The sequence below is a fragment of the Protopterus annectens genome, chromosome 16.part0 (assembly GCF_019279795.1).
Source record: "Protopterus annectens isolate FY-2018-M chromosome 16.part0, PAN1.0, whole genome shotgun sequence".
Classification (NCBI taxonomy): domain Eukaryota; kingdom Metazoa; phylum Chordata; order Ceratodontiformes; family Protopteridae; genus Protopterus; species Protopterus annectens.
This window is the reverse complement of record NC_056750.1, coordinates 751290563-751315067: the sequence shown is the minus strand read 5'-3', so window position 1 is coordinate 751315067 and position 24505 is coordinate 751290563. Positions and strand designations below refer to the sequence as shown.

Genomic DNA, 24505 nt, shown 5'->3' with positions numbered 1-24505 from the left:
AGAGTTAATCACTGTCCTATGGGTAGTATATAAATGTAATCTTCGTAGGTTAGTACTAGGCTAACTGCCCTTGCGAGCCATTTTAAGCCTAGCCAATTATCCCTTGTGAGATTCAAACCCTGCACCTTGTGTTTGTAAGGCAAACACCTTAACCATCAGGCCACCCTCCCAACCCTTGTTTTTCTTTTTTTTCATGCCAGGTCTACTAGTCTTGTACCATTACAGAAACGGGTGCAGCACTCTTTGCAGCCTTTGGGTTTCGGAAGTCTCGTCCAGCAAAGCGGGCTTCATCACAAAGCTCTTCCTCAATCCTCATTAGTTGGTTGTATTTTGCCAGACGTTCAGATCTGCAGGGTGCACCAGTTTTAATGCTTGGATGGCTTCTGTGACGGAGCCAATCTGGTTGACTTTCAGCAGTAGACAATTGCAGGCCCCCTCATTCACAGCTTTCTGGATCCTCTTTGGGTTGGTAACAGTCAGGTCATCTCCTACGATCTGGATGTTCACACTACTGGTCAAGGATTTCCAGTTTTCCCAGTCATCTTGGTCAAATGGGTCTTCAATAGAGACAACTGGATAATTATTGATAAAGTCCTTGTAGATATCACCAAGCTGCTCCCCACTAATGTAACGGCTGGGATCATCTGGTGACTTGAAGTCTAGGTCATACTTGCCATTACGGTGGAATTCTGAAGCAGCTATATCCATTCCAATCACAATCTTATCAGGGTAGCCAGCCTTCTCAATTGCAGATTTTAAGAGTTCCAGAGCTTCATTGTTTTCCAAAATGTTGGGGGCAAAGCCACCCTCATCACCAACATTAGTGGCATCTTTTCCATATTTTTCCTTTATTACATTCTTCAGGTTTTGATAGACCTCTGCGCCAATCCGAATGGCTTCCTTAAAGCTGGGTGCTCCAACTGGTAGGATCATGAACTCCTGCATTGCCAGCTTATTGCCAGCATGGGAGCCGCCATTGATTACATTGAAGGCTGGAACAGGAAGTACAAGATCTTTATTCCCAGCCAAGTCAGCAATATGACGGTACAATGGGACACCTTTTTCTGCAGCACCAGCTTTGCAGACAGCCAGTGAAACCCCCAGGATGGCATTTGCACCAAACTTTGATTTGTTTTCTGTACCATCAAGTTCCAGCATGAACTTGTCTATCTCCTCCTGTTCTAAAATACTTAATTTCTTTTCAAAAACAGCAGGTGCAATGGTATTATTGATGTGCTCTACAGCCTTTGTGACACCTTTCCCCAAGTAGCGAGTCTTGTCTCCATCTCGCAGCTCAAGGGCCTCATAGATACCAGTTGATGCACCACTAGGGACAGCTGCTCGGAACAGGCCTTTATCAGTGTACAAATCAACCTCCACTGTGGGGTTACCACGAGAGTCCAGAATTTCACGGGCATAGATCTTATTGATGGACATTGTTCCTACAGTCTTATCACCAGTAAACTTCTCTCTCAAGCAAACACACAGCACTGTGAATTTAGTAAGGTTAGTTTGAACTACTGGGATAGTTGGCTAGGCTTAAGATGGCCCAAAAGGGCTGTTAGCCTATTATTCACCTATGAACCTATGTGCATAACAGCTTTTTTAGCTTAGTTTGGCTCAAGCTGTAGCGATGTAAATAATATTTTAAATGCAATCTGTACTGTTATAGTATATATAAACTTCATTGTTGTAGTGCAGAACACAGCTTTAACTAAATATTTATTCTAATCTATCTTGTTTTGTTTTATTGAAGGAAAGGTAGCAGCGCTTATTTAAAAATGTTAAAATGTTTTTATTGTGAAGTTGTAGTAAAATTTATACATACTTTAGTGGCAGGTTACTTTTCTAAAAAATACAATACAAGTATATTTTTTCTAGAAATTCTGATTACTTATATTCTGCCAAATATAAAATGTTCTGTGTATCTATGTGTCTGTAAGAATGAAAGCGTTTAACTGCATTCTTGATCATAAGCCCTGTTTTCTGTTTATCATATCTGTAACTTCTGTTTTTGATGGCTTCCTAGTGAATTGGGAGAAAACTGCAACCAGTGTCTTGAAGACAGAGTTTTTCTGCAGTATGCTTTTAATGCCTCCTCCAAAACTCCATGTGATCCAGCAGGACACTGGAGCCCCAGTGAAGCAGAAGGTAAGAGAAGTTGCTGTCCAGTATTAATTTAAAATGACTGATCGTTGTTTCAATAAAACAGAATTGAGTTTTGATTTTCTAATGTGGAAAACTAGCACATATCAGCAGTGACATGGAATCATATCCTTAATGTGAATGCCATCTTGTTAATAAAAGTCACCATATTCATTCTGAAAATGAAGTTTAAGAGTTCTAGCGATGCATGTAAACGAATGATGTTTGCATAAAACCATATTAGAGGACTACTTGTCTATCACCTTACATTTGCCATAACTAGAAACTTAGGTATGACTTCAAGTTAAATGATTTTAAAAAACATAGTTAATACTTCAGAAGATATCCTTCAAGAATGGGATACCCATCTTCCATGTATGCCAGTGAATAAATTGTTTAATTTAAGTAACTGCTATGGAATTTTTTTTTTCTGAATAGTCAATGCTGTTAACATTCACAGAGTCAGTTATAACACTATCACTGTACTTGGAGGCTTTAATGTCCGTGCCACAAGAAAATAAAATATACTTAAGAAAAAAGTAAAATGAGCGTACCTCCTAATGCTAAAGTACAGCTATCAGTAACAAGTAAAAACAGTACTCAAAATGAAGCGCTGTACAACGATGGCCAATGAAGTACGATTCTCTTGAGAAATAAGTAGCGTAATTAAATGATATAAAACTTATAAAAGTGCAGCATATATATAAAGACTTGCATGAATTTCCAATGCTTCAATTAAATGCACTTACAAGATATCCACGCTGTGAATGCAGTTACACTGTAGCGAAATGATGGTTTCAAGGTGTCCAGTCTTTCAAGTCTGATATACAAAGTATCCACACTGAAGATGTAGTAGCTGCTGTAAAACTGTAGCAAACTGTAATTACAACTTAACCAGGTTAAGTTGTAATTACAGTTTGCTACATTTGATTGAAGCATTGGAAATTCATGCAAGTCTTTATATATATGCTGCACTTTTATAAGTTTTATATCATTTAATTACGCTACTTATTTCTCAAGAGAATCGTACTTCATTGGCCATTGTTGTACAGCGCTTCATTTTGAGTACTATACTTAAGAAAAAGGTACAGCAACTTAACTTAGTCCAATTAATGCAAACAGCAATTAGACTTGTTACAAAAGAGGTAAAAGCTCAGCTTTAATTAAAACCAATAACAACATAGATGTTTTCACACAGTGATATTTCCAGATTTCCTTAGTGACAACTCATCCCTAAAATCCATTTAGTTCTTCTGTATCCCTCTAAAGCCACCCAAATAGTTTCAGGAAGAGACTTTCATAGAGCAAGGCAATGAAACTCAGTATCCTTTTCAGTGCAGTAGACTCATTCAACATCTATAGTATGACATCCCCCTCCTACTCTAGATCTTTTCTTTTCACTTCTCACCCAAATTCAGGATTCATTATACTGTAGAAGACTTAGAACCCAGGTCTGTCCCTGGCTAACTTCAGACATTAAGACCAAAATGAGATCCTGGGATGCTGCATGGTATGTATGGAAAATGGACCCGCTCGATACTCAACCTTATCAAGCCTATCTTTGCCTTAGGAAACGAATGAGAATTTAAGCCAACTAAGCAAAAGTGTTATATCTTAGACAGAAGCAAGAATAAACTGGTCTAAACCAAAACAATTCTTAAAAAAATAAAACAGCTGAGAAAAGCCTTAACTAATTCCATACAATCCAGGAATGCCCCCACCCCCAATCTACTACCCTTACTACCTTTGCCAATAATTATGCACACTTTCTGAAGCCTCCATAAATAACATTGCAAACAACTTTACTACTCCTTATACTTCCTCAGCCGGCGAGGACAACCCTCCCCCTCTCAATTTTGCCATCTGTCTGCCTACACAGCAACCTTCCACTTTTCACAAATAACTGCTTTGCAAATTATATCCTTACTACAAAATCTTAACAACTCAGGTGCTAGCTTCTTCTATCTTCATCCTAGCTTTCAAAAACTGGTTACTGATTACTAAAAGATTGTCAAACCTTTTACCCATCTCTTTATCCTTTCCTTAACTTTGGCTTTTTTCCCTTCTAAATTCAAACATGCATACATCATTCTACTACTTAAAGTCTCTTTTTCTAAGGATATGAGGGATCCCAGGTCTTTAGTTAATCTCTGCCATATTGCTAAAATATTTGAAAAAAATGCTGTACAAAGAGCTGATAAACACATTAACAGCTTGTTGTGTGATGTGCAGCTTGTATTTTCAGATGTTTTTAGCACTTTTCTGCCCTTAGACAAACATTGACACTATTTAGTGCAGCATGAATGAAGGCCGCATTACTGTGGGTCTGTTTTGTAGATGTGACTAAGTTCTTTGAAACTGCTGACCATAACATTCTTCTCAGTAAGCTAGAAAAATGAAACTAAACTTAAAATATGATGTCATTTTTATTTGTTCCTCTGCGAATGGGTCGCGGATCCAGTCTGAGATCCGGCTCGGCCACATTTCTTCCAGACTTCTTGGATCCGACTCTCCAGCTCCTCCTCTTACCAATAATGCCCCTAACTCCTACATTACCTCAGATCTTGTTTGCCGCTCTTACTATTCAAATGTGGATCGTGCTCTCTCGAGCTCTAGATTTCTTTTATACATGTTTTTCATAAGTAAAAATAGATTTTATTGAATTCTCTACTATTGCTATTTGTTTCTATGTATTTTTCTATTACCCTAGCCTTCCTTTACTTAGTTTTCTTTTCCGATAATTACCCTTGCTTTCTACCCATTTTCCATCAGGTATCCCTAGATCTGATGTCAGTTTTCATTCATTCCTCAACAACTGGGTTTGGATCTGACCTTTGGATCTGACTTGGCCGCTTTTTACATCTTGTGCATACTGGAAACTCTCAAGCTCCTCCTTTACCCAGAATGTTCTAGTCCTCTACCATACCTCAGATCTCGTTTGCCATCATCATGTATGGATGTAGTCGCTGTTAACTCTCAAGATTTAATGTTGTTCTTGTGAGTTAAGTACAATATTTATATTTATATCTATTCTTTCTAGTTGCATTCAGTGTTATTTATTCCTCCCTTATCCGTCCTTTACTTAATCGGTGTAATTTAGCACACCATTGTTGGTAATCTTTTTTCCTTTGCTCTTAACTGATACCATGTGGTAACTTTTCCAGTTGCCATTATTGGTAATTTTTTTCTTTCTTTCTTTCTTTCCTAAAAAACAATATATATGTATATATCTCTTTTCTATTTGTTACTGCTGTGTTATTCACAGAATGGCTGAAAAACGTTCAGGATTTAAAAAGTGTAAAGATTGTGGCCATAAAATCCCTCTTTCTGACACACACAATTCTTGTGTGTACTGTTTGGGCTGGGCTCATTTAACAGAGCCTTGCAACATATGTAAGGCCTTTAATCAATGGTTCCTAGCAGACTGCAAAAATAAACTTATTTTGAAAGGTTTACTTCCAACGACCTTTTCTGAATCTATATCTGTAGCTCAAACCACCAAGAAATTAGAGAAAAAGGAGTCTAGAAAGCATCTGTTGGACCCTTCCATATTCTGTACTCCAAACTCAGAACCTACTATTGAAACAGCTGTTGAGGTATCTAAATGATTGGATCGGAATAAACTGGATCCAAAGGATAAACACTCGGCTCCATCAGCTTCTGATAACCATTCTACATCATCGGATCTGATACACTCAGTGCCAAAGCAGCTTCATCAGACCTGATATGGGTCATCTCTGGATCCTGTTCCTTCCTGTCTTCCATCGCCCTTCCTAAAGAGACACTACCATTCTGGGACCCTTCAGTGGCCTCTTCTTCTCATTCTTCCAGGAGCCTGACAGAAGCAGATGTGAATAGATTGATGAGGAAGTTTCTTTCAGCACAAATTCAGATGAAAGATCTCCCGACTCCTAACCTATTGGGTCTGGAGACCTTTACTAGTACTACTACACCTATTTTGACTCCTTCTCTGATCCGATCTTTGGCTTTGGAGCTCTTGGATCTTAGTCTTCAGGAACCATCCATGTCGGATCCGAAGAATGATGTATCTTCTTCCCCAATACTTTCTTTGAGTGGACCAGCTCCAAGTGTGTCAGAACTGGATAAGTTTCAGAGCCATAGTGTCGTTGCCAGATCTGAAGTGTTAAGAGTTAACTTTGAGGTTGTCTGAGCTGTCTCTGCCCCTCAGAACCTCAGCATTGGCTAGCTTGGCTTCAACTTCTGTTTGGATGGGCTGCCTTTGGGTCAAAGGGAGCCGATGGTCCAGAAGCATGTCTTTTCCGTTTTCTGCAATTTTGAAAGTGCTAGTAGAGAGATTTTGGCCCATTGTGTTGCAAGGGGAAAATCTTCAGGATTTATTTCTGGAGAGGGTTACCTTTTTGTTCAGCAGATTTTTGAATTTAAAGGAACTGCTAAACAGAAATACATCATGCAAGGGGAACCTACCAGCGGGGAGTTTTCCTTGTGGAAGATGTAAAATTTGTAACAGGATGAGGAATTTGAATGGAAAAAAGATTAATGGAAAGGTTTATAGAACAGGGTTTAGCTTCAATTGCTGTTCTTGTGGAGCAGTATATGCAATAGGGTGTGGATGCACACCCACAAAGTGGTATATTGGACAAACCAAAATAATGGTTAAAACATGTATTATGGAACACTTGGGGGACATTAGACATAGTAGGTTAGACCCGTGGCACTCCACTTCTATAGTGCTCATGGGGGATCTGAAGCTAGTTTATTTTTCAGCGTTTTGGCTAAATCCAATTGTAGTCAGGATGATAATTTTGCACAGAAATTGTTATCATTGGAAACTAAATTCATTATAAATTATGATATATTACATTCTGCCGGTTTAAATTTGGAATTGAATCTCCATGTTTAAAATGTAAAATGTAAAAATAAAATTCATACATTTAACGTGTGTATTTAGGGAGTATAGTAAGTATGGGATTTTTTATAAAAATACAGGCTGTAGGGAACAGCATGATTAATGGGTATGTTTGGGGTTGAATTTGTACAAAATTTGTATTTGTATTGTACTTGCATTTGTATTCATATATTTAATATTTTTATTTATTTATTTATTTTACATTTATTAACCGAGAGAGTCCGACTGGACACAGGTCCATTTTCAGCGGAGACCCGGGGAGAAAAGCTCCAAGTTAGTTAAGTTACAAGTTGGTTAAACAAGTTGGTAAAGATGTAATAAAATCTTTATTTTTTACCTTGTCTATTTTATTTATTTTTTATTTTATTTTTATTTAGTTTCATAGTTTCATAGTATAGTACTAGGCTATCTGCCCTGGGGCATTTGTAAGCCTAGCCATAGTGATGTGGCTTTTGCCACCCCATGAAATGGTACAAAAATGTACAGAATAAATCTAGAATACTGTGCCTCTGTCTAGTAGTGACACAGTGAAGGTCCCCTTATATAATAGAATTAGTTTACTGTGCCCCTGTCTAGCAGTGACACAGATGTGACCCCTGGGGTAAACTTACGATCTCCCATCCACTCATCAAGATTTCTCTTGAAGAGAGTCAGTGAGGGGCTCTGCCTAATACGAACTTGGATCCTGTTCCAAAGCATGGGAAGCCTCTGGGTTATGAATCTATCCCTCCAGCATGTCCTATTCATACTTGTGCCGAGGTTTAAGTCTTTAGCTCTCGTGGTCCTGATGGATTTGGATTTTTTGAGGTGGAGCATGTCCATCAGATCCTGATTGGACATGGCCTTGTTCGTTCAGGCAGAGATCACCTCTGAGCAGGCGGTATGCTACTGAATAGAGCTGAAGTTTCTTTAGTCTGGCAGAATAAGACATATGTTGGAGACCCTTGATCCTTTTGGTGAGGTACTTTTGTGGTCTCTCCAGCTGTTGCAAGTGCCGGGTGAGGTACATACCAAATGGGGCATTGTACTCAATCATGGGTCTGATGAGGGAAGAATATAGGGGTACAATGGCATCCTTGGATCTGGATGTGAAACCCTTCATGATGAGGTGTGCAAGGTAGAATGTTTTTCTAACCACTTTGGCAACGTGGGTGTCAAATGAGAGGTCGCTGTCCACTTGGGTCCCTAGGTCTCTGATTACTTTTTCCGTACTCAGTGGGTTGCTGTCTATGTGATAATTTGTGGGTACTTTGTTTTTTCCAAAAGGGATGACTATACATTTTTTGGCATTTAGTTTAAGGCCGTGACTACGGCACCCGTTGTCCGTTTCAGTGAGGCCTTTTTGTAGGATGTGTGTATCTGCTGGTGTATCGACTATGGCGCCTAGTTTGCAGTCATCTGCAAACTTTGTCAGCCACAGCCCTCCCATGTTTGTTTTAACATCCGAGAAATAAATGCCGAACAAGAGGGGTCCCAGGACAGATCCCTGTGGGACACCACTCGTGACTGGCTTTGAGTCTGACATTGCTCCAGCGATTTTAACTTTATGGGTTCTGTCCTTTAGCCAGTTTGCAACCCATCTAGTGACATAAGGGTTTACTTTTAAGTTGTTTAGCTTATCTATGATGCCTGAGTGGGGTATTGTGTCGAAGGCCTTAGCCAAGTCCAGGTATGCTGTATGGACTGCTTTGCCCTCATCAATGGCTTTAGTGACTGTTTCGAAAAAGTCAACCAGGTTTAAAAGGCAGGATCTGCCCTTTACAAAGCCGAACTAGGTGGGGTCAAGCGTCTGTAGGTCCCCTATGTCTCCGTTTATGAGTTCCATAATGATTCTTTCCATAGCTTTGCAGACCAGGCTAGTCAAGCTTATGGGGCGGTAGTTTCCAGGGTCTGTAGAGGCACCCCCCTTGTTGAGTGGGACCACTGTTGCTGTACGCCAGTGTTCAGGTAAATATCCCGAAGTAAGGCTAAGGTTAAATAGCATTTTTATGTGTGGGTTTAGCTCCTCTTGGAGTTCACGTAACACGCACCCCGGGATACTGTCAGGTCCCATTGATGCTGTGTTTTTTGCTTTGTTTAGGGCAGTTCTGACTTGGACATCTGAGATGACAGGGAGATTACATTCAGCTGGGATAAGTATTTCTTCATTTGGGGGTGAAGGAGGCGAGAAATTTGCACTGAACCTGTCAGCCAGAATGTTAGCAATATCTGCGGGTTCAGTGTATTTTTTGTTGTTGTGAACCAACTCTGAGCATATCTGAGGGTTTCCGCCCAGGTTTCTAACATAGCTGAAGAAGGCTTTGTGATTTTCTTTAGTGTTCTTAGCGATTTTTCTCTCAAAAGTTTGCCTTGGATGTTTTTATGAGAGAACGTAGTTTTCTACTAATGTTGATCAGAGATGTCTTCCCTTCATGGGATTTCGCTCTGATGTGCAGTAGCTTCCTTGTTTTGTTATACAATTTGTTTATGGCTGAGGTCCACCAGACGGGACGCTTACATTTGGTGGAGAGGGACTTAGATTTGTTTGGGATTGCATGATCCATGCATTCTTGGAGATGTCCATAGAAAGCATTTGTGAAGGATTCGGCATTGTGGGATGTGGTATCCACTGGCACAGTGGGCTTAAAGGATACCATCTCAGTCTTAAGAAGAGTGAAGTCTGCTTTTGAGAAGTTTTTCACTGTGGTCTTTTGTGCTGGGGGTGGAGGTGGGATATGTATATCCAGGGTGATTAGTTTGTGGTCAGATCTCACTAGTGAGGGGTATACTTCCGGTGTGGAGCATTTTGTCCCCATGTTTGTGATGATCAGGTCTAGTATATTATCTCCCCTAGTGGGAGAGGTGACTAGTTGTTCCAGTGCATTTGAATTTATGAATTCCAGGAACCTTTGGGCTAGGGTATTAGGGCTAGAATAATGTACCCAATCTATGTTTGGGTAGTTGAAGTCTCCCAGTATGATGGTATTTTGTGATACATTCATATCCTCCAATGTCTTCAGGTAGGCTGAGTGGGGTTCTTGAGATTGGAAGGGTGGTCTGTAACATGCTACCAGTTGTATAGCAGTTTTGCCTATGGTTAGTTGCACCTGTATGGTCTCTGATGCTTCATGTGTTGCTACTAACCTGGAGGTGTGGGTGTCCTTTATGAATATGGACACTCCCCTCCTTTGTGGTTCGCCCGGGTTTTGGGGCGAAAAGCATGATACGAGGTATAGCCTGGTAGCTGGGGTGCTCTCAGGAGCCCTGAACCAGGTTTCAGTTACTGCACAGACGCCGATGTTCTCCATGCTGAGGAGTGCATCAAGTGCCTGCATCTTGAGATTTAGACTTCTGGCGTTGAGCAGCATTACCCTTAGTTTTTTCCATTTTTGTTTTCTAAGGAGGTGGGTTTGTCTTTTGAGCCTTGCCTAAAAAGGGCACTATGGGGGTGGCAAGAGCCTTAGCCAATATCCGGAAGCCCAGTGGTGACAGGTGTAAGCCATCCCTTGCGAAGCAGCGTGGCTTGTCCAACATATCATCCCAGGCAGACAGACATTGGATCCCCTTCGAATGACACCAGTACTTGAGCCAATTGTTAAAGCTGATCATCTTGTCTTTGTATTGTGGTATCATTCTTGGTGAGGGCAAGATGCTGCTGAGGGTCAGGGTCATACCAGCCTGGGCTACATAATCGGAGAGCTCCTCTATGTCTCTTTTCATGTAGTCCAGGGAGGTACGTCTCAGGTCATTCACACCAGCATGGACAATGACGGAGTCATATTTGTACTTGCTTTGGAGTGACCTGAGTACATGTGTTATGTGGCGGATCCTAGCTCCCGATAGACAGCTCACAGTCACCTTCTCCTTGTTCAGCCTGGTCAGTGGGACATCAGTGTGTCTGACTATGGAGTCACCTTTATGGCACTTTAATAAAAATGGAGGTTTTGTAATTGGTCCAATAATGAAGTGTTAATGGGACCAATTTCAGCATGAAGAATTATGTAAATTGACTGCATTTGGTGGTATTCATTATACCTTGAAGGCTACAGCTGAGGTACCAGGAGGCACCATTAAAATATACAAATTTTGCAGTGTACTGGTTACATTTTTATTGTTTTCTGTTTTCCTACTGATAACTCTTACCAAGAGGAGTCAGAATTCCTGGAAGCCTTTGGGGCTAGCCAGTTTACCGCCTGGGTGACTCTGCCTGCCGATGAGCTCGTTGATTTGATCTCTAGGTGGGCATGGAAGGAATACGACTCTGTTGAGCCAATCCCCAAGACATCAGACAGAATCCAGGCAGCACCTAAAGGAATAGAATTTTGGAGTAAAGTAGTACTAGTACATGCCATGGTTGTAGCGGCAGCCACAAAAAGGAACTCTTGGATTACAGTTCATCTGTTCATCCCCCTAACAGGGAGTCTAGGATGTTTGACAGATTTGAGAAGTATGTATATGCTTCAGCAACTTTTGCACTTAGGTCTCTGAATTATTTGGCACACTTCACCAGACTTCAGAGGGATTTGATTAAAGAACTCGCCAAATCTCCCTCCAGGAGCATTACTTCTGAGGCAGAAACTCCTGTTGCCTCACAGTTGGCTATCCTACAGTCCATTTCAAATTCATCCATGAGGCTCATTTCACATGCAGCTGAAGGTTCCTCAAGGGCAGAAGGTTCAGGCATTTCCATTACGAGACATGCTTGGATGTGCCTGTGTGATTTCATGGAGCCCTCCTTTCAAGTCCTCCTTCGTCAATGCTCCCTTTGACAGACGTTTGTTGTTTAGCCCTAAAGTTACAGACACACTATCCAAGTGTGAGCAGGATGGTACGACCATGTCTTCAGTGGGCGTACATTTTTCAAGTTCTCAAAGAATCTTCTCTAGGAATCAGTGAGGTGGTTGAGAAATCTGTTTCAGAAAATCATCTCAGGGCCTTTTCCATGATGCAGATGGAGATAGTTCCTCCATTGGGTGGAACTCTAGTGGAAGACGCCACCCACGTGGCAGAGGAGGCCCACAGAATTAAGGATGTAGGATCATTTTCTCTGACAGATCCTACCAGCGCTCCTGAAAGGAGGCCCGACTGCCCACCTCTGGAGGCAGTCAGCGGTCATCTGTCCCTGCACCAGAGATTAATTTTTGCTAGAAATTACAAAAGATTCATGGGTGCAGAGGATTATTTCCATAGGTTATATAATACCCCCCCCCCCCTTTAGCAGTAAACAACATTCCCGATGTTCCACCCAGTCAGAGGAAAGCAGCAATCTTAGAAATAAGAAAGCTGCTAGAAAAAAAGTCATCCAAGAGGTCCCCACAGACCAGACGGAGTCTGGAACTTACACAAGATTCATTTTAGTGCTGAAGAAAACAGGGGACTTGAGACAGATCTTGGATCTCAGCAGTCTGAACAAATCAGTTCAGTACACGAAGTTCCTGATGATCACGGTTCAGTCCATTTTGTCTTTCCTGCACAAGGATGACTGGATGTGCTGAATACATCTTCAGGATGCATACTATCATATAAAAATGGACAGTCCAGACAATACCTGTGCTTCTGTCTTGGAGCCATTCATTACCAGTTCAGAGCACTGCCCTTTGGCCTCCCACAGCCCCCAGGGTGTTCATCAAATTCATTGCAGTAGTAGCAGCTCACTTGAGACTGCAGTGATTCTGGGTGTTTCCATACTTGGACAATTGGCTCATAACCTCTCCGACCAGGCATTTTCTGATAAAAGCAAGAGATTATGCACTTCAGTTGTGCTCCCACCTAGGAATTACCATCAATTACAACAAATCTCAGCTAGAACCATCTTAATTATTAGAGTTCATATGGGCCTTGTTCAATACGGTATCAGTGACAGCCTCCTTTCCCTTACCAAGGGTGCACACTAATCGATTTCAAGTCAAAAAGATAATCCAAAATTCTTCTCTATAACCCTGATTGATTGTTCATGCTTTGGGGTCAGTGTTTGCTGTGGTAGTACTGGTTCCATTAGCAAGATACCACATGAGAATTTTTCAGTGGACCCTAGCGACTTAGTGGTCTAATCTGCACCAGCCTATGTCCTCCCACATCAAAATAATTCAAGCATGCCAGAAGTACCTTTTGTGGTGGATTTGATCAGATTTTACAAAGCCACCCCTTAATTCTTCCTCAGCCCAAGGCAATAGTGACCACAGATGCTTCTGAAATTGGGGGTGGGGTGCACTTCTTGGGAAAGACAGTCCAAGGCACCTGATTCCCTGAAGAGGCCAACACGCACATCAATGTTCTGGAAATGAGAGCAGTACTCCTAGCATTGCAGGCCTTCCAAGACTCACTCCCTCCCAAGACTATTGCAGTTCAGGCAAATAATATGTCAGTGGTATGATACATCAGCAAGCAAGGAGGAATCAGATCTTATGCCTTGTGCCAAGAAGCTCTGAGAGTGTGGCGATGGCTGATGTCAATCAGTGAATTTCTCATAGCAATGCACATTCCATGGAAATTCAAAGTGATAGCAGACAAGTTGAGCAGGTTCATTTTATTACCTCACAAGTGGTCTCTCACCATGAGAGTTGCAGTAAAGATATTCAACCAGTGGGGCCAACCTTGCTGTGACTTCTTGCATCTCTCCTTAACAACAAGTGCAGCAGGTTATTTGGGGGAATTAACCAAGAGACGCTGTCCTTCACAACTGGCCCCCCGGTCTCCTCTGCGCTTAAACCCCCTACTCCTCTAATCCCCAAGTTTCTCCAGAAAGTATCCCAGTTGAGGAGCACAGACATCCTCATTGCACCTTATTGGCATCATCAGATTTGATTCCCTTTTCTTTGGCTTTATCACGTTCACTCACCATGGATTCTGGATCCAACTCCAGACCACCTGTTTCACCCGACAAGCATGATTTACCTGAACATTTCAGGCCTAAAGTTGTCCTCATGGTTTCCCCACTTCCATTGGTAGCCAGACAACCTAGGCTCTCCTCCCCTGTACATCGCATTCTTTTGTCTTCCCATAAAGCTTCTACAAGGAAAATTTATAAAAGTAAATGGAAAAAATTAGCTTTTTGGGCACAACAGTGACACAGTGATCCCTTTTCAGCACCAGTACCTAAAGTTCTTGAGTTTTTGGTTGCAATTTTTAATGAAGCAGCTTGCTCCTTGACTGTTAAAGTACATCTAGCTGCCATTTCTAATTTTCACATAAGAGTAAATAATTCTTCCTTAGCTTCTTCAAAAGTTTGTATGGTCTTTATAAGAGGAACCTTTCTTCTTAGACCTCATTTTAATGATCCAGCTGTGCCATGGTATTTGATTTTAGTTTTGCAAGCTTTAACTCACTCTCCATTTGAACCATCAGTGAAGTTTAATCAAAATTTTTTTAACCTGGAAAACTATCTTTCTAGTAGTCATAACCTCTTTTTGAAGAGTCTGTGGAACTTCAAGCCCTATCGTCTAAGCCCCCTTATTTAATTTTCCCTAAAATAGGGTATCGTTATGAACCAACCCATCTTTCCTTTCTAAGGTGGTGTCAGAATCCAGCATCAGTCAATCAATCTCCCAGTTTTCATTCCAAATTTCACGAGCAAAGGAGAATACATGTTACATTTGTTGGATGTTCACAGACAGTTATGTTTCTATTTGCATAGAACAGAAAATTTAAAAAATCTGCTCAATTATTTGTCTGTTTGCATAATCAAAATTAGGCAAACTAGTTACCAAAGTAAGTTTAGACAAATGGTTAACTGACTGCGTTTCCATTGTCTACAACAAATTGGGTTTATCTTTGTCAAAACCTTTAAAAGCCCATTCAACCAGGTCCATGGCAACTTCACTGTTTCTATCTAGATCTTCCATGGGCGATGTCTGTGTAGCTGTAACTCAGGCTAATCCTCATTCCTTTATTACTCATTACAGATTGGATCTGGTACCTATGGGAAGAGCAGCATTTGGCTCAGGAATATCGTTTCTTAGAGTCCTCCCAAGATTAGCTGGAGACTCTGTCCCACTTGTTGATGAATGACTGAAAATTGACAACATCAGATAAAGAAGTCGTGTACTCACCATAATGTTCCATCTTTGTTATTCATTTTCATTCTTCCTCAACTCCCCTCCCTCCAGCCCCTGCCATTTGTTTGTGACTTCTCGAAGAATGAGACGATACTGAGAACTCAGATTCAGAGTGTTTCCTTATTTAGATGACTGGCTCCTCACCTCCCCCAACCAGGCATCTCCTCAAAAAATCCATGGACTACTTACTCTATTTGTGCCAGTCTTTGGGGATCACAGTCAATTATTCCAAGTCACATCTTCAGTTGGTTCAAGTCTTGGAGTTTATAGGAGCTCACCTGGACATGGGACAGTCTGAAAATATACCTTGGAAGTTACTTTTATGTTTGGCGAAGAAAACAAAGTGTGAAAATTCGACCCTGTTACAATTGTGCTACCTTTTGTAGATAAAATCCTGTTTAGCAAGCTGTGGAGGGGTTGTGTTTTTACTGACTGCTAAGTGTAATATAACTTGAAATAAGCTAAAGAAGAATGGGTTTCTTTTGCCAGAGTCTTTTAAAGGCCTTTCCATAACTTCATAATGCTTCTTTAACCTCTCTTCATTCAAAAAGGAAGATATATCTCCCTTCCCACTTTGATTCTGACATCGAGGAGGTTCGATTAGATTATGCTTTCCAAGCGTCTTCATCTGAAAATTAGACGTCAGAATCTGAAGAAAATATTTTTTCAGATTCTGCTGTGGAGGAACTTTTTTTTCTGATACTATTGGAAGGATAGACTGATTCGTAAAGAAATATCTGAAGCACAGCAGAGATATTATAAGCTCTTGTAGGTAGAAACCCCAAAACTGGGGGCTATACCCCAGATGTTCATCATATTGATCACTATTACAGTAACTTTAGTTATATGGATTATACCCTACCAAGAATTTAGCACTGGCCAGCATCCAAAACCTCATAGCACCTTCCATGAACCCAAGCTGTCAGGCAGCATGAGTGGAACTGACTAAAAGACAAGTTGGGGCACCAAGCCCTTGAGAACTTTACTGCCACCGAAGAGTACACTCCTGTAAGGCTTTCAAGGATCGACAGTTGGCTTGTGCTGTTCATTTGCTGGGCAGATAAGTTCCTGTTGAGGAAATAAATCTTCCATTTAATAAGTTTGGTTGTTATTTATACTTTTATCTTCAGGAAAGTTGTTTTAAAACTAGGAATTTTTGTTTTAATGGAATGTCACAAGACTGTACTGTAGTTTTAAACAGAAGCACTGTTTTTCCCTGTCAGTTTAAAAGTTGTTTCAAGTAACTTAAAACCATTTTTTTCCTGTGGAGAAATTGTGATTGCTTTACTTTGTGGGGCTGGCATAGTGTTTTAAAGTGCTTTTTTACTGCTATTGTTTGGGAAAAAGTGACTTTTCAAAGACTATTTATTTTTACTGGCATTTGCTGAAAGAGGCATCATTTTTAGCTTGACCATGGAACAAACTGCCGGTCCCATGGTTGGTCCTTTTTCCAGCCACAAAAAGAAAAAGTTAAGCAAACAGCCTTTGCCACCATAACAGGCTAGCAGTTTTCCTCAGCCACTGTTGGGTGACTCTTTTGTGGCCATTTGTTGTGTCTCACCCACTCATCTTTTACCCTGAATCCCTCTGGTATAGCAGCTCCAGCCATTATACACCAGGGGTTACTCTGCGGCTGTTGATGTTCAGCATATAGGTATTACATAGGGAAAACTATCGAAAAGAATTTATGAACATTTAACGGCCATTAAGAATTACAATTATAGTAATTCGTTGGCAAAACATGCTGCAATTTGCACAGATTTCAGAAAATTTCAGATGTGAAGTTGTTTTATCTCGCCTTTCATTCTGATTGATGAGTCTGGAGCTGATCCTCAACTCTTTTTTTTTAAAAAAAAAAAACCTTTTAGCCAGGGTAACTGTTAAAACTGGATGCCTGTACCCCACCTGGTATGAATGATCATACTTCACTTCTTTCTGCCTTAAAAATGAAGGCGTCTAAGCCTAGAAGGGCTAAAAACTAAATTATGTATACATATTCATTACTATGCCTATTATAAAACCATGTTAACCTTTTATGGCTGTTTCCTATATGTTGTAATGGATGTTTTTTTTTGTTTGTTTTACCTTTATGAGTAGTTTTAGGGTTTGAACAAGATCTTTCATATATATTTATATCTTGATATACACTGAAAACAAAAGCACTAAAAGTACAGAAACTGTTTTTTAAAAAAAAATGTCTTATACAGCGAGTACTGTTTAAATAACTTTACCAGTAATACTGTTTTTTTTAACTCTAGTTCACTGGCATCATTTACCCTGGTGTCTATTTGCTGGAGGAATTAAGCTTCAGTTTTTATCCATGTGAACTGGTGTTTCTGCTGACACTATCGTGCAGTCAACTGTTGAGGAGGGACAGCCTTTATAGGAGCTCTGTGTGACTGGTTCGTGCTTTTGGTGTTTTGGAACCAGTGTTTTCTTGGAAAGCTACAAAGAGATCTCATTAAAGAGCTAGGAGATACTATTCAGGGTTCAGTACCTGGGGGGGGGTCTCAGAGAAAGTATCCTCCCAGCTTTCTACCCTTAATTCCATAGAAAACTCCTCCATGCGTCTGGTTTCTTACGCAGCTGATGGAGCGAGTAGAGCAGCAGCTTCAGGAATTGCTCTTTGGCGACATTCCTGGATGTGCTTATGTCCATTTGTGTAGCCCTTTATGTGATCCTTTATCAGCACCCCTTTCGATGGCTCATCCCTTTTTGTACCCAAAGTGAAAGAAACACTTACCAGGAGTGAACAAAATGGAAAGACTCTGTCATCGGAGTCTGTTTTTCCACACCTATCAGACCTTACCCCAAAGGTCAGAAAGGAGGAAAGATGTGGTTCCGTAAAACTCAAGGAGCCTTTCAGGACACTTGTGGTGAACCCCCCCTCCAGAGGCAGAGGAGGGGGCAATAATAGAAGACTCCTTCCATGCGGCAGAGGGGGTCCAGAGAACCAGAGTGACAGAGATCAGTTCTTTGGGAAGCCCTATCAGCGCTCTTGAGAGGAGGCCCACCTGTTCATCTCTATAAGCAGTCGGGGGATGCTTATCTTTGTACCCAGATGCCTGGCTAAAAATTTCACAAGACAGGTGGGTACAAAGCATAATTTACAGGTGGTGGTGCTGCGGTAGCGTTGTCGCCTCACAGTAAGATGCTGTCCGGTTTGATTCTCAGCTAGAGCGTCTTCTGCGTGGAGACATGCGTGAATGGGTGTACCTTCGTTGGAGGTTGTGCGTCAGGGCTGGTAACTCGGCACGTAAAAATCAACTACCAATCATTAGCAGACCGGAGTTCCGCTGTGGCGACCCCTAACCGGGAAAAGCCGAAAGATACAAACAAACTTTATTCCCTTTCTTACCCCCCCCCCCCCCCCCGCCCAGTAAACAGAATCCCGGATGTCCCACCCAGTCACAGGGAACAAGCAACCATAAAAGTCCAAAGGTTGCTAGAAAAAAAAGAATCATTCACGCAGACCAGATAGGATCTGGAACTTACTCAAGGTTATTTTTAGTTCCAAAGAAAACAGGGGACTGGAGACCAATTTTGGATCTCAGCAGACTGAACAAATCTGTAAAAAAGATGAAGTTCGGGATGGTCACGCTGCAGTCGATACTCCCTTTTCTAGGGAAAGACAATTGGATGTGCTTGATAGACCTCCAGGATGCGTACTACCATATAAAAATGGCCAGACCATCCAAAGATCACCTGCGCTTTCGGCTGGGAGCCAATCACTACCAATTTCGAGCTCTGCCCTTTGGTCTCACTACAGCCCCCAGAGTGTTCACCAAATGCATGGCAGTAGTCACGGCTCATCTGAGACGCCTAGAATTCCAGGTGTTTCCATATGTAGACGACTGGCTCATAACCGCCACCACCAGGCAGCATCTCATACAAGCGAGGGACATGACCATGAATCTTTGCTGTCAGCTGGGGATTACCATAAATTTACAAAAGTCTGCCTTATCACCATAGCAGCATGCCGTGTTTATAGGAGCAGACTTATACACCACCAGAATGTCTGTGAAACTTCCACCAGAAAGGGTCTATGCTCTTCATCAACACGTTCTAACCCTTCTTTCAAGAAGAAAAGCCCTGGCATCTCTGGTTCTCAAATTATTGGGTACAGTGGCGGCAGCAATCATTGCAATTCCACTGGGTCGAATGCACATGCGCATACTTCAATGAATCCTTTTCACACAGTGGTCTTTTCAAAATCTAGCAATGTCTCATAAAATTCTACTCACGAAGACGTGCAAAAAGGACCTACAGTGGTGGCTAACATCGCATTCGGTAACGATAGGCCTCCATTTTGTTTTACCAACCCAGATTACCACAGTGACCACGGACGCTTTCCTGATAGGGTGGGGCATTATCAGCGAAGGACAGCCCAAGGCACATGGACACAACACGAGGCCAATCTGCATATCAACATCCTAGAGATGTGAGCAGTACTTCTAGCATTGCAATCCTTTCAAGACTCTCTCCCTCTAGGGACCATTGCAATCCAGACGGACAACATGTCAGTAGTCTGCTACATGAACAAACAAGGAGGAAACCAAATCTTACCCCCTATGTCGACAGACCCAGAGAGTATGGCAGTGGGCAACCTCTACCCAGCGCTTTCTGATAGTAATGCACATCCCAGGGAGGTCCAACATAATAACAGACAAACTGAGCAGGACACATCTATTGCCTCACAAGTGGTCCCTGAAGAAAGAAATAGCGGAAAGGATATTCCACAAATGGGGTCAGCCTTGCTGCGATCTCCTTGCCACCCCCCAAAACACAAAATGCAGCAGCTATTTTGCCCTAATCCCCCAACCGGGGGATGCCCCAAGGGATGCGCTTGTACACGATTGGCCCCTGGGCCTCCTTTATGCCTTTCCTCCCTTTTCTCTGATATCCACAGTTTTCCAGAATACCAGTGTTATGGGAAGGACCATAATTCTCATAGCCCCCTACTGGCCTCGCCAGATTTGTTTTCCATTCCTACGGCCTCATCTATTGGAAGAACCTTGGATTTTGGACCTAGTTCCAGACCTCCTGATTCACTCATCGGGGGCTCTTCATCCATCTCTTCAGTCCCTCAAATTGACAACTTGGCTGCTCCAATTCCAAATATAGCCAGGTTTCAGAATATTTCAGCTGCAGCTGAGCATATGCTGATATCCTCTCACAAGTCGTCTACTAGGAAGTTATATTTTACCAAATGGAAAAGATTGTCAATATGGGCATTGAAAAACCACATTGATCCCTATTTAGCTCCTATATCTTCTGTTTTGGAATTTTTGACTGAACTATTCAGTGAGGGGGCAGCTGCCACAACCGTTCGAGTCCAATTAGCTGCAATATCTAACTTTCTCCTTGGTAATCAAGGGTCTAATATTATGTCACATAGACTTTCCAAGGCATTTCTCAAAGGCACATTACATTTGAGTCCACCCATTAAATCTCCAATTACCCCATGGAATTTAAATTTTGCTTGCTCTTTCTCGAATCATCCTACCACCTTTTGCACCAGCCACTTCATGTGACCTGAAGTATCTGACATGGAAAACCATATTTCTAGTGGCCCTTACTTCTGCTTGAAGGGTTTCAGAGTTACGGGCCTTGTCCATTAAACCCCCATATATGATTTTTCGTAATGATAGAGTTTCTGTTCGGACAAATCCCTCATTTTTACTGAAAGTATGTTCAGAGGCAAATCTCAATCAATCTATAGAGTTGCCTGTTTTCTTCCCTGAATATGACAATAAGATGGGGTATATGCTGCAGAAGCTTGATGTTTACAGACAGCCTCGATTCTATTTAGATAGGACCAAAGATTTCAGGAAAACAGAACAGCTCTTTGTTTCTTTCTCAGAGTCCAAGAAAGGTGTACCTGTGGTGGAAACCACTTTTACTTACAGTTCAGTAAATACATCATTACATCAAAAGCTAAAGGGTCATCCTACTAGAACTGTCTCCACCTCAACAGCCTTTACTGCGAAATTACCGATAGATACTATTTGTGCAGCAGCTACTTGGTCAAGGCCTCATACTTTCATCACTCATTACAAAGTACATAGGGCCTCCAGAGACAGGCTTTCTTTGGTTCCACTGTCCTGAAGAATATACTCCCGTGAGCCACCCGAGAAAGATGGTACTTGGGACCCTAACCCATCAGCAAGAATGAAAGGTGAGATAGAACAACTTCACATAAAGAAGTTATGTACTCACCATAATATTCCATGTGAGTTGTTCATCTTGCCTTCATTCTTAAGTCCCACCCTTCAACCCCAATCCAAGCTTCTTGAGGACTGAGTATTCACCTAAGACATGATTGTATTGACCTTTATCTAGTTTTCCTCTGTTATTGGTATATCAAGAGTGGCATACATTTTTATTGGCAGCAAACAAGATGTGAGGAAAGCACCAGTGCATCATGGGATAGGGAGTAGGCCTCGAGCTGGTTGAAGACCTTGAGCTTTTGCATTAGGTCGAGTCAGAGCCAAGGATCAGTTCCGAACCCATCAGTAAGAATGAAGGAGAGATGAACAACTCACATGGAACGTTATGGTGAGTACATAACTTTTTTTTTTTTGTAATAGATAATGCAAACCTTGATGGATTTGAAGGCAAATTTAATGTACATTTGGAATGTAAAGAAGGTTAAATGAAGTCATAAATATAAAATGTTTTTTATTAGCTCAGAGATTATGTCTTTTGAAGTCTTATATTAGTTGTTTTCATGTTGAACTGTTTATTTAAAACTGATGAGTATATGTGATCCACTTTTTAATGTGAATAGGAGCTTTAAAATTTCAGTTCATGTGATAGCTGTGTTTGTCATTGGATGTAAAAAGTCATGATCTGCGGGGTTACCTGTGACATTCCACACACCTTCAAAACACAACTTCATTCTTACCTGTTTCTTCACAGGAAATGTAACCGCACTCTTCATAGGTTCATAGGTTCATAGGTTCATACTAGGCTATCTGCCCAAGGGCATTTATAAGCCTAGTCCATAGTTATTTGGCTTTCGCCACCCCTTTAGTTTGAATAAAACTGTGCCTATTATTTTGCTGTGCCTCTGTCAAGCAGTGACACTGAAGTAATCCCTGGGGTATATCTGCGATCCCCCATCCATTGGTCAAGATTCCTCTTGAACAAGGCCAGCGAGGTGCTCTGCCTCACATGTACCGGGATTTTGTTCCACAGCATAGGGAGTCTCTGGGTGATGAATCTGTCCCTCCAGCACGTTCTATTAATAACCGTGTCAAGGTTTAAGTCTCCCGCCCTTGTGGTTCTGAGGGATCTAGATTTTTTGAGGTGAAGCATATTCATCAAATCAGGGTTTGATATGGCCTTATATGTCAGGCACAGGTCACCTCTGAGCAAGCGGTATGAGACTGAATAGAGCTGGAGTTCTTTCAGTCGGGCAGCATAAGACCCTTTATCCTTTTGGTGAGGAACTTTTGGGGCCTTTCTAGCTGCTGCAGGTGTCGGGTCAGATACATTCCGAATGGGGCATTGCACTCAATCATAGGTCTAATGAGTGATGAGTACAGGGGGACGATGACCTCCCTTGATCTAGATGTGAATCCCTTCATGATCAGGTGGGCAATGTAGAAGGTTTTCCTAACTACTTTAGCAACATGAGTGTCAAACGAAAGGCTACTGTCAACCTGGGTCCCCAGATCCCTGATGACTTCTTCTGTGCTCAGTGGATTGCCACCTATATGGTAGCTAGGGGTAACCTTGTTTTTCCGAAGGGTATGACTATGCATTTCTTGGCATTTAACTTTAGGCCATGGCTCTGGCACCAGTTATCCGCTTCTCTGAGGCCCTTCTGAAGGATATCTGTGTCAGATGTGTTTTCGCCTATGGCGCCAGTTTGCAGTCATCTGCAAACTTTGTCAGCCATAACCCTCCTGTGTTTGCTTGTACTTCAGAAAAGTAGATGCCGAACAAGAGTGGACCCAGGACTGAGCCCTGTGGGACACCACTTGTGACAGGCTTTGAGTCTGACATGGCTCCAGCAACTCTGACCCTGTGGGTTCGGTCACTTAGCCAGTTTGCAACCCATCTTGTGATGTATGGGTTTACATTCAAGCTGATGAGTTTTTCGATGATACCTGAGTGGGTATTGTGTCAAGGCCTTTGCCAGGTCAAGGTAGGCTGTATGGACTGCCTTTCCTCATCAATGGCCTTGGTGACTGTCTCAAAAAGTCAACCAAGTTTAAAAGGCATGATCTGCCTTTGACAAAGCCAAACTGGGTTGGATCCAAAGTCTGCAAGTTCCCTATGTCTTTATTTATGAGTTCCATTATGATCCTCTCCATGGCTTTGCAGATAAGGCTTGTCAAGCTAATGGGACGGTAATTTCCAGGGTCGGTGGAGGCACCGCCCTTGTGAAGTGGGGCCACAGTCGCCGTGCGCCACTCCTTGCACGTATCCTGAGGTGAGGCTAAGATTAAACAGCTGTCCTAACTGCGGGTTTAATTCCTCATTGAGTTCGTGGAGCACACAGCCGGGGACACCATCCGGTCCCGTGGATGCTGTGTTTTTTGCTTTAGAGAGAGCAGTTCTCACCTGGGCGTTGGAGATGTTTGGGGTCTACAATCCTCTGGTATAGATATCTCTCCTTTTGGGGGAGTTTGCACTGAACCTGTCAGCCAGTATGTTGGCAATGTGTGTAGGTTCAGTAATCTTCACATCATTTTGAACTAATTCTGAGCATATCTGGGAGTTTCCTCCTAGGTTTCTAACATAGCTAAAGAAGGCCTTATGATTGTCTTTTGAGTCCTTGGCGATTTTTCTCTCAAAATTTGCCTTGGATGATTTTATGAGAGCTCTTAGTTTTTTACTTATAATGATCAAAGGTGTCTTACCTTTCAAGGATTTTGCTCTATCTTGTAGTAGCTTCCTCCTTTTGTTGTAGAGCTTGTTTATGGCTGGGGTCCACCAGACTGGACGCTTGCCTTTGGTACAAAGAGTCTTAGTTTTTTTTGGGATTGCCTGATCCATGCAGTCCTGTAGGTGCTGGTAGAAGGCATTTGTAAGTGATTCAGCGGTTTGAGTAATGATGTTAAGTTGTCAATCTCGCCTTCATTCTTGCTTGATGGGTTCGGAGCCGATCCCTCGGCTCCGACTCGGCACTTGCTTTAGCTCGAGAACTCCTTTTACCAGCTCGAGGCAGCCCCATATCCCATGATGCAAGGCAGGAAGTACCCAGATCTCGTTTGCCGCTTCGCTTGGGAGGTCTTCTCTTTACCAGCTCCTGGTAAGTTGTTCACATTTGTGATATTTAAGCCCCTTTTTTAGTTTAAACTAATTTTTGATAGTTTAATTTTAAATTTAACCTTTTTCTGACAGAAATCCCTGTCTCTTTTAATTTTAGTCAGTCAATTTTCCCTATCCCTTCCCCCCCCTGTTAGGGTGTGTGTGTTGGTGTTTT

At 41.9% G+C, this 24505-nt stretch overlaps 1 protein-coding gene and 1 pseudogene across 1 annotated transcript in view; one reads left to right on the top strand and one right to left on the bottom strand.

Annotated features, from left to right (window-relative positions):
* Positions 1-24505, top strand: part of PAPPA (pappalysin 1) — a 3990201-nt gene that overhangs the window by 1139212 nt on the left and 2826484 nt on the right. The window contains exon 6 of the mRNA XM_044058178.1: positions 2030-2151. Within this exon, the coding sequence (XP_043914113.1) occupies positions 2030-2151 (122 nt within the window). The remainder of the gene's footprint in view (positions 1-2029; positions 2152-24505) is intronic.
* On the bottom strand, positions 185-1484 carry LOC122790495 (annotated as a pseudogene).